Source organism: Chelonia mydas, chromosome 5 (assembly GCF_015237465.2).
Source record: "Chelonia mydas isolate rCheMyd1 chromosome 5, rCheMyd1.pri.v2, whole genome shotgun sequence".
Taxonomy (NCBI): Eukaryota; Metazoa; Chordata; order Testudines; family Cheloniidae; genus Chelonia; species Chelonia mydas.
Genome location: NC_051245.2, coordinates 110448063 through 110460677, shown reverse-complemented (window position 1 = coordinate 110460677; position 12615 = coordinate 110448063). Strand labels below are relative to the sequence as shown.

General features: G+C 42.8%; 2 protein-coding genes across 2 annotated transcripts; both read left to right on the top strand.

Annotated features, from left to right (window-relative positions):
- The first annotated feature begins 3387 nt into the window (after positions 1-3387).
- LOC119566700 (interferon beta-like) lies at positions 3388-4729 on the top strand. The gene has a single exon (XM_037903095.1). It carries the CDS (start codon positions 4154-4156, stop codon positions 4727-4729), a length of 576 nt encoding a protein of 191 aa, XP_037759023.1. The 5' UTR covers positions 3388-4153.
- Positions 4730-10783: 6054 nt separating this feature from the next.
- On the top strand, positions 10784-12028 carry LOC119566699 (interferon beta-like). Its single transcript, XM_037903094.2, has 2 exons — positions 10784-11369; positions 11985-12028. Exons 1-2 carry the CDS (start codon positions 10796-10798, stop codon positions 12026-12028), a joined length of 618 nt encoding a protein of 205 aa, XP_037759022.1. The 5' UTR covers positions 10784-10795.
- The last annotated feature ends 587 nt before the right edge of the window (positions 12029-12615 follow it).

The window sequence follows — 12615 nt, the reverse complement described above, 5'->3', positions numbered from 1 at the left end:
GGGCGGAGACTCACTGGAGAGTCCAACAGATTCTTTTGTTGCTGTCTAGGCCAGCATCCTTTGTTCCTGTGAGGCTGGGCTGGGTTTCTCCCGTACATGCCCTGATGAGGCGTGAACTGCCTCACTGTTCTTGGAGAGTTTTAAGCCATGAAGACACATTTTCAGCCTCACAACTCTAGACATGGAATTAGAACCTATAACATTACTATAACACTGCAGTAACAACAATTACTATCACATCACTATGACCACAATGCTCAGTGCATCTTGAGTCTTCCAAAGACACCCGACACAACAAACTTTGCAATCATATTATAAGGATGAAAATGGAGGTGTAGGCTGTTCCCACGAGGTATAGAACGTCTCACCATGAAACTCTTCCATTTCTTCTGGGAGGATTAGATCTTCAGTAGCTGGACACATCTTTATGAAATTTGTGGCCAGAGGTGGTGCTGGCCCTGCCCTTGCGGCCCTGCAAGTCAGTGTGTTCACCTTTCCTCTGGGTGTCTTCTTAGGGAAAGGACCCAGAATATCCACAGCTACATGCTGAAACAGAACCTCAATTTTGGGGAGTGGCTGAAGAGGGGCCTTGACCTGGTCACATTGCACCTGGGAACCATACGAACTCTTCTTTAAAGTCTAACTTCTTCACTACCCCTATCGTGCAGAGGAGAACTGCCTGACAATCATTCTATCACATTGTTTTGAAGTTGTGCTGCGTGGAAGAAGCTTTTAATCTACTTAAGAGCCATTTAGTGTTATCCATCATCTATGACTTTAGGTCTTCCTGTGGGAAAGCCAACCACAGGTGGACAAAAGGAAGGAAAACACCACCAATACATCCCCACTTAAGCTCCCCCTTTTCATTCCACTAGCAGGCAGGAGGAAATGATTTCTGTGATGAAAGCTGGGGAAACTGATGACACGATGGCTTCTGCACAGAACACAAAATCTTTCCAAACAGAGCCCCTGAGTGTCTGCATCACTTCCAGGGCTTTGTCAGACCTCCCTTCCGGTCCCTATCAGCGTGGTTCCATTACAGTCACCCTGTCAGGGCTGCCCCAGGCTGAAACAATGCCTGCTGGGGGTGTGAAACTTCAATAAGAGCGACCAAAAGCATGGTCTCATTCATATCCTGGGTTTGCAGTTTTGGTCATTTGCTTTCAGTACCCTGCAACATCTTCCCCTGGGATTTCACCCGGATGTGGAATACAGATGCCCAACACCCCTGGAAAGTCATGGAAGAATGGGGAGCAGAGCCCATTACAACCTGGGGGCTGCGGTAAGTCTGCTTTCTCTGCTTTGCAGGGTGTCTTTCAAAAATTTAAAGCTAAAAATCTCAAATTTCTAATAAAAGTGCAGGAAGACTTGGGAGACTCTAACTAAAATTAATATGCACAAAAATGTTTTCATGCTTTCTTCATGTGATTTTTCTTTTTTAATTTCAGTGAAAATAGTTTTCTTCTTGAATTAAAACAGATTTCCCTGCCATGATGGAGACTCCACAACAACAGTGCTAGGGCTTGAGATCCAGAAAATGAAACGTGTCCACAGGAAGTGAAGAGAATTAAACAAACGAGAAGAATTTCCCTGTCCAAGCCCAAGGGAAGGCAATATTAAAAGAGAAGGAACCAGCAAAAATGGTGAACACTGAATTTCATTTTTTAAAAAAATATTTGAATTCTTTCATTCCAGGACACACTTGGTAAAAAACATATAATGTGACTTCTCTGCATAACCTCCTTCTGACCACTTTGTAAATCATAGTCATTCACGTGGGTACCTCTCTAGCATGTGTTACTATAGAATCATAGAATCATAGAATATCAGGGCTGGAAGGGACCTCAGGAGGTCATCTAGTCCAACCCCCTGCTCAAAGCAGGACCAATCCCCAATTAAATCATCCCAGCCAGGGCTTTGTCAAGCCTGACCTTAAAAACTTCTAAGGAAGGAGATTCTACCACCTCCCTAGGTAACGCATTCCAGTGTTTCACCACCCTCCTAGTGAAAAAGTTTTTCCTAATATCTAACCTAAACCTCCCCCACTGCAACTTGAGACCATTACTCCTTGTCCTGTCCTGTTCTACCACTGAGAATAGTCTAGAACCATCCTCTTTGGAACCACCTCTCAGCTAGCTGAAAGCAGCTATCAAATCCCCCCTCATTCTTCTCTTCTGCAGACTAAACAATCCCGGGTCCCTCAGCCTCTCCTCATAAGTCATGTGTTCCAGACCCCTAATCATTTTTGTTGACCTTCGCTGGACTCTCTCCAATTTATCCACATCCTTCTTGTAGTGCAGGGCCCAAAACTGGACACAGTACTCCAGATGAGGCCTCACCAATGTCGAATAGAGGGGAACAATCACGTCCCTCGATCTGCTGGCTATGCCCCTACTTATACATCCCAAAATGCCATTGGCCTTCTTGGCAACAAGGGCACACTGTTGACTCATATCCAGCTTCTCGTCCACTGTCACCCCTAGGTCCTTTTCCGCAGAACTGCTGCCTAGCCATTCGGTCCCTAGTCTGTAGCGGTGCATTGGGTTCTTCCGTCCTAAGTGCAGGACTCTGCACTTATCATTGTTGAACCTCATCAGATTTCTTTTGGCCCAATCCTCCAATTTGTCTAGGTCCCTCTGTATCCTATCCCTGCCCTCCAGCGTATCTACCATTCCTCCTAGTTTAGTATCATCTGCAAATTTGCTGAGAGTGCAATCCACACCATCCTCCAGATCATTTATGAAGATATTGAACAAAACCGGCCCCAGGACCAACCCTTGGGACACTCCACTTGATACCGGCTGCCAACTAGACATGGAGCCATTGATCACGACCTGTTGAGCCCGACAATCTAGCCAACTTTCTACCCACCTTATAGTGCATTCATCCAGCCCATACTTCTTTAACTTGCTGACAAGAATACTGTGGGAGACTGTGTCAAAAGCTTTGCTAAAGTCAAAAAACAATACATCCACTGCATTCCCTTCATCCACAGAACCAGTAATCTCATCATAGAAGGCGATTAGATTAGTCAGGCACGACCTTCCGTTGGTGAATCCATGCTGACTGTTCCTGATCACTTTCCTCTCGTGTAAGTGCTTCTGGATTGATTCCTTGAGGACCTGCTCCATGATTTTTCCAGGGACTGAGGTGAGGATGACTGGCCTGTAGTTCCCAGGATCTTCCTTTTTCCCTTTTTTAAAGATTGGCACTACATTAGCCTTTTTCCAGTCACCCTGGACTTCCCCCATTCACCACGAGTTTTCAAAGGTAATGGCCAATGGCTCTGCAATCACGGCCGCCAATTCCTTTAGCACTCTTGGATGCAATGCGTATATTAATTGCTCATCCTGTTCTATGAATTCTTTTCAATTTTTTGCTCCTGTCAGCTACTTGGAGTGATCAACAGGACATGATTTTCACACCTTTCAGCTTCATCTATTCCTCAGCTCCACTGCGTATATTAAGACCTGGATATAACAATGAGTTAAGGTGTCATTTTCTCAGAGCACTCTCTCTCTTATGGTTTCACAGAAGGAAGATGCCAATAGTTTGTGCTGTCTAGATTTTAAATGTGACTTCAAAACAGAGGAAATCATTAAAGTTGAGATTTGCCAATATTTTTGGGAGACCTAACCCTTTTCGCCGACATTTACTTCTTCAATGCCTAGCGAACTTTAAATATTCCTAAACAATTTCTGTCTCTCAAATGAAGGAGGTAATGAATGGCAAGTGCACTGTCTGACCAATTGGAGGTCTTTTCTGTACCACTGTGGAATTGTGGTTGACCTTCTTCAATTACAGAAATTAAAATATGACAAAATGCCTGTATGTCAGGGGTGGTCACTTTCACGCACACACAAAAAGAAAGAAAGAAAGAAAGAAAGAAAGAAAGAAAGAAAGAAAGAAAGAAAGAAAGAAAGAAAAAGGAAATGTGGTAAAAGAACTAGAAAACAGCAAGAAGAACAGAAAGAAAAATTCTGAAACCTTCAAGAAGGAAAATCTTGTAAACAGAAAATGATCAAAGAAACATTCTCCAACCAAATACTTAAATTCCGAGACAAAAAGGAAAGACACAGCAGTCTACCTAGGACCCTCAACGAACTCCAGGCTCAAGGTTCCACACAAAGCAAAGGAGCGTATAGACATCATCATGACCACCAGGTTTTTGCTGCACATTTGCCTCATACTGCTCTTCTCCACTGAAATCTCATCTCGGCTCTGTACCATGCTTCACTTCCAGCAGAACAAAGTGAACAAAGAGAGCTTAGAGCTTCTGCAGAAAAGCAGCGGAAATTTCCCCTCACAATGCATAAATGAAAGGGCAGCTTTCAAGCCCACCCAGGATATTGTCCAACTTTCAGTGGCCCAGAAGGAGAATGCCAAGGTGGTAATTCAAGAGATCCTCCAAGAGATCTTCAACATCTTTACCAAAAACCTCACCCAAAGTGCCTGGGATGCCACTTCCATAGTCAGGTTCCAAAATGGCCTTTACCAGCAAATTCAGCGGCTGGAGGCATGTTTGAGAGCACAGATGGAGAAGGAGTTAACCAACCCGGAAAGTCAGGACCTCCAGATCACCAGTCGGAGTGTGAAACAATACTTTCAGGGGATAGATGCTTTCCTGAAAGAAAAGCAATACAGCCTGTGTGCCTGGGAGATCATTCGCATGGAAATACCCAGATGTTTTGTACTGATTGACAAACTCACTCGACGGCTGAGTAACTAAGGTACAGTACAAATCTTTTCCTTGGAGTAAATGAATTAAACATTAGTGTCTATTATACAGGTGAACAGAGATAGCGGATATCTTATAACTCTGCTTATATAGGGCCTGATCCTTCTTCTACAGGGTCAGTGGCCAAATCACAACTGATTTCCTTGGCAGCAGCTTCAGGCTCTTCCTGTCCTGTCCTGGAAATGGATTTGCAATGACATGGATTTATTTTTTCAACTCTCATTTTGGTTTGCGATTCTTCATAATCTCCCACATATCAGGTGATCTTATGTATTGCATAATTGGCAGACCATGCAACAAAGTACATATATTTGGAATCCTTAGCCACCTCACCAGTACTTTGCTCATCAAATAATGATACCCCCAAAGTACTCTGACTTCTATACATGTAGTATGTTTCTATTATGAGCATGGCCGCTATTTATTAATCTGTCCTCATCCTATACCACAGCTTGAGAAGTTTCCTAGAGACATTTATAAGAAATATGAACATAGCGTAAGACTTGTAAGATTATGAGATGCAGAAAAGATTGACATTCATAAATTTTCTATTGTATTTTTTCCTTTGTGTTTCAACCAAATCTCATTTCACTCCAGCTGAGGTTGCAGCGACTACAGAGGTTAAAAAAGTTGGATGAAATTGTACCGTGCGGTGGATTCCCTCCTCTCTACTGATCCTTCCCACAGTGATGTCTAAGACTTCTAAGACTCCATACTACTTGACCTTGTATTGTGCAATACGCTCACTCAAAATTTAAATTGTAAACGAAGGATATCGATGCAAAAAAGTTACAAGAAAATTAAGAAAGGGTTAGACCTTAAACATTGTTGACATTATGTGTTTGCTCTATCGTTCAACTCTTCTCTGATCAAATATCATCTCTGAAACGTAACATGCAGCTTTATCACAGTACAACAGCATAACAAATGTGAACTGGAAAAACTTTCCAACAGAAAAGATGTGCATAATTTTCCTCTAATGTCGAAATGAAGAGAGACATTAGAGGAAACAGGGCATTTATGTCAATCTATAATTTATTTATTGTTCTTATTTATGTATTTATCATAGATATTTGTTACTTACCAATAAATAATTATTTTGTATAAAATGGCAACCTATACCAGTAATGATTTGAATAAAATACCGATTGAACCAAAAAGAAAGAAAAGGAGAATAAAAAAACCCCTGTAAGTGTTCAGCCTGAAAACCCCAATTCCAGAGAGTACTTACGCATGTGACTAACTTAAAGTAGGTGAGCCATCCCGCTCATGTTCGTGCTTCCAGTTGGGAACATGCTTCAATACATTGATGAATCAGTGTCCCAATTCGCACTAATTCCATTTTAAAAATAATCCTTACAGAATGATAATTAGCCTTTCGATTCAAACAGCCCACACACCACACCTGAATTCTCCCACCTTTTACCATTCTACTTTGTACCAGGTTACTTGTCCCCCCAAAAACTTGTCAATTTGGGTGTTTGGTGTAGTAGGCAGTTGTGTTGGAAGAGGCTAGATTGGTGCCCTTTCCCCCACTAAGCAAGAGTGCATGCACCCCTTAACACACACCAATTACATGTGAATAATGAGAGCAGGAATGGGGCATTCTGTATTAGAATTATCAAAGTTTCTCTTTGTCACCTCTAAAACACATTTCCCCATTGGGTGGAATGCGTCAGTCAGTTACTGCCCACGAAAACTATGGAATTCTTCTGACAAAGTCTAACAACCCCAAACCCATTCAGCTCTGGGGGAAAACTATTCCCCTTCATTCCATCACACCTTTAATAAAAGAAGGGGAATGCTGAATGCAATGTTCAGCTGAGCTCTGACAATATCACCCCTATCATAAGGAGCAGCCATGCCTGTGGGAAAGCCCAGCTCACACTTCTTAAAAGAGAGGAAAAAAATGTTATTATCTCTCTCTGAGATTCTCCTATATACTTCCACTCGGGGGCAGGAAGAAGGAGGGGTGGGTTTGTCCGTAGACTTCCTCATGGAAGTGGCTGTTGTTCCATCTCCACACTCAGCAGATTCTATGGTTTCTGCACCGATCAAAAAGGTCTCTCCAGACACAGAGATCTGCAGCATCTCTCTCAGCTCTGGTCCCATTAGATTCTCTGTCCCCATCTTTTCAGTGCTAAGTAGTATTTCCCAGGGCTGCTCCAGGCTGCATGCAGTTGCCCCAGACAACCTTTTAAAGTGTCATTTTTGGGCAGCTGGGATTAGGGTGACCAGATGTCCCGATTTTATCGGGACAGTCCCCATACTTGGAGCTTTGTCGTATCTAATAGGTGCCTATTACCCCTCATCCCCTGCCCCGATTTTTCACACTTGCTGTCTGGTCACCCTAGCTGGGATATCAGCTGGGAAGTCTCTGAAGCTTGGCTTGGGCTTCCTCAGCGAGGGGAAATATACAACCCGTGCCTGGATGGTGTGGTGCTCCGTCACCCTCTACTTACACCGGAACCATTTAGAGACTGAGGAGTCTGCTACAACCCTGGCTTAAGAGGCATTATCACATGTTCACACAGTCAAAGCTCACACACTAAGGTTCAAATGTCCAAGGTTCAATCCTGCCTGCTGACAACTTCAGCCTGACGGCGTTACAAGGCGGGGCTCATCCAACATGTCAGCTGGGAAGTCTTTGAAACTCAGAATGTGCTTTAACATGTCCTCTCCCAGAAATATACCCAGAGGTGTTTACCTCTTCCAGGGGCCATGTAGTACGTGTAGATTATAATACGGAGACACTTTGCACAGGATTCTAACACACTATTGCTCTTTAATTAATCACTCGGAAATACAGAAAATGGAACAAAAACTGTAAACCTTATCCGCAATTCCCTGTTTCAGTTTCCTAAACACACCAGACCATTCTATGAGCCTGTATCAGAATCACTTGGGGTCATCCAACATCCTTCTGTTGCAATGCATCACTTATATGCACAAGAACAGAGCATTCTCCTCCAGCTCACATAACCTGGCTTTGGCCAGTTCATCCCCTTCCTTCCACTTGCCCAAATGTCCTGTGGGTCTTCCCCCTGTGATTTCTTTTAGAACCTTTTGGTTTTGTCATCTGTTCATGTTTTCTTCTTTTCTTTCTTTAAAATTAATAAGAAAATATTCCTTTTCAATTTTTGGGTTGAAAACCATTCCCCTTCACTGATGGAAACTCCAACATGACAGCCTAGTGCTCTGGTATGAAAAACAGAAAGTGAAACTTGCGACAGGATGCAAACTTCACTCATCAGCCCACTTGAATTTCAATGCCCAAGCTCAGTGAAATGCACATTGAAAAAAAGAATAAAGCTTGAATGGTGAAAAGGGAAACACGTTTGAAAGTAACATTCATTTATGTCAGTCACTCTAGCATATTACCAACCATACAGTCTTTTCAAAAAGAAAAGCAGGTCTTGTGGCACCTTAGAGACTAACAAATTGAGCTGTAGCTCACGAAAGCTTGTGCTCAAATAAATTTGTTAGTCTCTAAGGTGCCACAAGTCCTCCTTTTCTTTTTGCAAATACAGACTAACACGGCTGCTACTCTGGAACAGTATTTTCAGTTATCAGTTTCTTAAGTAAACCTCCCAGTTTCTCAGTGCCCTATATCCATCCTCTGGTATTCCCTACACACAGGGATTTTGCTCTCTCATAAGACCGATAGTCTTGCTGATGTAACTTACTGATTTAACAGATGTTTAGTTCTGCCTAGCACTACTAACTACAGATACTTGGGAGTAGACAGACAGGTCCCTACTCTAACCTGTAACTGGATGAAACAGTTAAGCATCACTCTTCTTACCTTTAAATTTTCTTTATCTAAGAGGGTGGAGTGGGGGGCCCTAAGGAAAGAAATATAGGGATTCTTTCTTCTAAAAAAAGGTAATGACTGTGATTTTGTTCTTCCAATGACTTGTTCGCTTCCACTAAATAGAAAGGAGGAAAATGAAAGTAAAACCTCAAGCAGGCAAAAGCTTGAAAAGTAGAAAGTGATGAAAGAAAAATCTCTTCCTACAGAATCCTTAAATTCCTACTTAAATTCAGAGATGGGTCGAAAACACAAAAGTTTACAGAAGACCTTGAACAGGCACCAGTTGCTCAAGTTCTACACAAACACAGGGAATCTAAGACATCATCATGATCAGCAGGAGTTTGCCGCAATTTTGCTTCGTGCTGCTCTTCTCCAGGGAAATCTCATGTCTGGACTGTAACAGGCTGCATGTTCTACAAACCAGAATGAACAGCAAGAGTTTTGAGCGTCTGGAGAAAATGGGTGGCAACTTTCCTTCCCAATGTCTAAATGAAAGGATAGCTTTCAAGCCCAGAGATATCCTCAAGCTCCGACTGTCCCACCAAGAGAATGCCAAGGTAGCCATCCAGCAGATCCTCCAAGAGCTCTTCCATATCTTTAACAACAATCTCACCCAAGCTGCCTGGAATGGGACTTCCATAAAGGAATTCCAAAACGGACTTCACCAGCAGATTGAAGCTTCCTGAAGCTTCAGCTTGCCAGGAAATGCACACACAGAACTCCCAGTGGAGTAAATGCAAGATTGGGGTGCAGCGCCTCTGGTATGATTGGCTCCCTTATATGGTATACTTATGTACAATAAACTGCATTCTTTAAAGTGACATTTCCGAATCGTTTAGGTAAAACTCTAGGTTATGATTTTAAAAAGTGCTCAAGGTGATGGGAGAGGGAGATGTAAAAGAAGTGACAGGAAGAGAAATATGGTCATGTTTTCTTCTTTTCCTTCTTTAAATTTAATATGAAAACATTCCTTTTCAATTTTTGGGTTGAAAACCATTCCCCTTCACTGATGGAAACTCCAACATGACAGCCTAGTGCTATGGTATGAAAAACAGAAAGTGAAACTTGCGACAGGATGCAAACTTCACTCATCAGCCCACTTGAATTTCAATGTCCAAGCTCAGTGAAATGCACATTGAAAAAAGAATGAAGCTTGAATGGTGAAAAGGCAAACACATTAGAAAGTGACATTCATTTATGTCAGTCGCTCTAGCATATTTATTACCAGCCACACAATCTTTTCGGAAAACTCCCTTCCATGTCACTACACTACATCACAGGGAACTACTCAGAAGTGCCCGAGAAGACAGCATGTTCACACCCTTCAACTGTACCTGTTCCTTGGGCTTTTCACAACTGGTATCAGGTTCTTAAGTAAACCTCACAGTTTCTCAGTGCTATCTGTCCATCCTCTGGTATTGGCCTACACACATGGTTTTTCATCTCTCATATTTCAAATGGCCAGGAAATTGCAAGAGATTAATAGAGACTTCTCTGGCCCCAATCTCCCACAGGAATTCTTTCCAGGCTTATCAAATATTAAGAGGTCCCTATAGTATTACTCCCTCTCAAAGGCTGGAAGGAAGGAATGAGACAGCCAGAGCATAGCAGGCTTTTCTGATTTTGAGTGCCACACCAGAAAGGGAAAGTTTTCCACCTGCTGGCAAAGTGAAGGAACAGCAGCTTTACACATCACTTCACTGCTGTTATTTGCAGAGTCTAACAAAAAGAAGCTCTGCAGTAGTTCCCCCCATCTGCCAAAATTCATTGGTATCACTTAAAAGCATGGATAGTCTTGCTGATGTGACAGACATTCAGACCTGCCTAGCAGTGATAACTACAGGAACTTGGGAGCAGACAGACAGGTCCCTACTCTAACCTGTAACTGGATGACACTGGTCATCATCATATTCTTCTTACTCTTTACATTTTCGTTATCTAAGAGGACAGGGGGGACCGAAGGAAAGAAATGTTGGGGTTCAGTAATATTAAAGTAGTTACCAACTGTGATTTGGTTCTTCTAATGACTTGTTCGCTTCCACTAACTAAAAAGAAGGAAACCAAAAGTAAAAACCTCAAGCAGAAAAAACCTTGAAAAGTAGAAAGTGATGAAAGAAAAATCTTTTCCGACAGAATGCTTAAATTCAGAGACATGGGTCGAAAACACAAAAGTTTACAGAAGACCTTGAACAGACACCAGTTGCTCAAGTTCTACACAAACACAGGGAATCTAAGACATCATCATGATCAGCAGGTCATTGCTGCAATGTTGCCTCGTGCTGCTCTTCTCCAGTGAAATCTCATGTCTGGACTGTAACAGGCTGCATGTTCTACAAACCAGAATGAACAGTGAGAGTTTAGAGCGTCTGGAGAAAATGGGTGGCAACTTTCCCTTCCAATGTCTAAATGAAGGGACAGCTTCCAAGCCCAGAGATATCCTCAAGCTCCGACTGTCCCACCAAGAGAATGCCAAGGTAGCCATCCAGCAGATCCTTCAAGAGCTCTTCCATATCTTTAACAACAATCTCACCCAAGCTGCCTGGAATGGGACTTCCATAAAGGAATTCCAAAATGGACTTCACCAGCAGATTGAGAAGCTGGAGACGTGTTTGAGTGCTGAGATGGAAAAGGAGGTAACCTACCCAGGAAATGAGAACCTCCTGCTCACCAGCCTCAAACTGAAGAGATACTTCCAGACAATAGAGGATTTCCTGAAAGAAAAGCAATACAGCCGGTGTGCCTGGGAGATCATCCGTGTGGAAATATCCACATGTTTCCTCATGCTCAACAAACTCACCAAGAGACTTGAAAATGAAGGTACCATCTTTTCTTTTTTCCTAGAAAAACTCAAATAATATTATTTGAATAAAACAGCTGGTGAAAGATGGCTGATAGGGTTATAACTCCTAATACGTCGGGCCCAATCTTTCTCCCACAGTAATTTTATGCATACAGCTATTTCAAATGAGTGCTCAAATCTTTTCACAGTAGCATATAATTTAGTGCTTCTCTACCACACACAATATTCTATATGAAAAATATACAAATATATCATAACTGCTAACTAAAGACAAAATATTATTAAGTGATAACTAACTATGCCAAATAGAAAAGAACAGTGAGAAGCCCCCTTTCAACAACTGCCTCGTTAGACAACGTTCCAGTTAGGACACCAGAAAACGGGGGGTCTGTGTTCACACTCTTCTATCCCATCAGCTCATTTTGCACATAGGGATGGCCGAGGGTTCTTATTCTGCTTTTCTTTCTTTTGGTTACCGCTAAATTCAACAGCTTTAGTAACAACAAATTGTGATAAGATGACAAGTGCACTAAGGCTCAGGATTTAGGATTTGACATCTGGTTAGAAAAAGATGGCCTCTATTTGGCATTTGAATTTCTCCATGTTTGAACCATTCCCCTTTTTCATTCCAGCACGTGATGCTTCCAGTAATGATGCTATGAAAACAGCTGAATGAAACTTCACCTCCACTGGAGTCCTTCGTCTCTAAATTGATTCTCGAATCAGCAGCTTTCGAGACTCCTCTCAGTCCATCTTGAATTAAGCAAACTGCCAAACTTCAACTGCACTATTTATAGCCTCATTGCCATTACCAGACTGATTTATTCACATGAGAAAATGTTAAACAGAAGATTTTGCTGAAAATAGCCCAGAGAAACCCGGAAAGAGACTGCCAAAGTGGCCATCCACGAGATCCTCCAACAGATTTCCAACTTCCAGGGGTGAAAGTAACTTAAAGGACTTACCAGTATGCCACAGTCCTGAGCAGGGGATAGGGCCTCAACCGGAAGAGGTGTGGCCTCAACCAGAAGAGGCCCAGCCTTTAAATCCCACGTCTTTAAATCCCGGGTGACCAGCTGCAGAGGCGGCTGCGTGTGCCAGAGCTCGGGGTGATTTAAAGGGCCTGCGGCTCCGTCCGCTGCTACCGCAGTGGAGCCCCGGGCCCTTTAAATCGACGACAGAGCCCCAGGGGCTCTCGGCTGCCTCCGCTACTCCGGGGCTTGGGGCTCTAGTGGAGATTTAAAGGGCCTGGGGCTCCCTGCA

What these genes read in the sequence shown, in the direction of transcription:
- LOC119566700 (XM_037903095.1), top strand. Translation starts at nt 4,154, where the DNA reads ATGACCACCAGGTTTTTGCTGCACATTTGCCTCATACTGCTCTTCTCC.
- LOC119566699 (XM_037903094.2), top strand. Translation starts at nt 10,796, where the DNA reads ATGATCAGCAGGTCATTGCTGCAATGTTGCCTCGTGCTGCTCTTCTCC. An exon ending in CAAGAGACTTGAAAATGAAG is followed by an intron (nt 11,370 to 11,984) that starts GTACCATCTTTT and finishes TTTTCATTCCAG; the next exon opens with CACGTGATGCTTCCAGTAAT.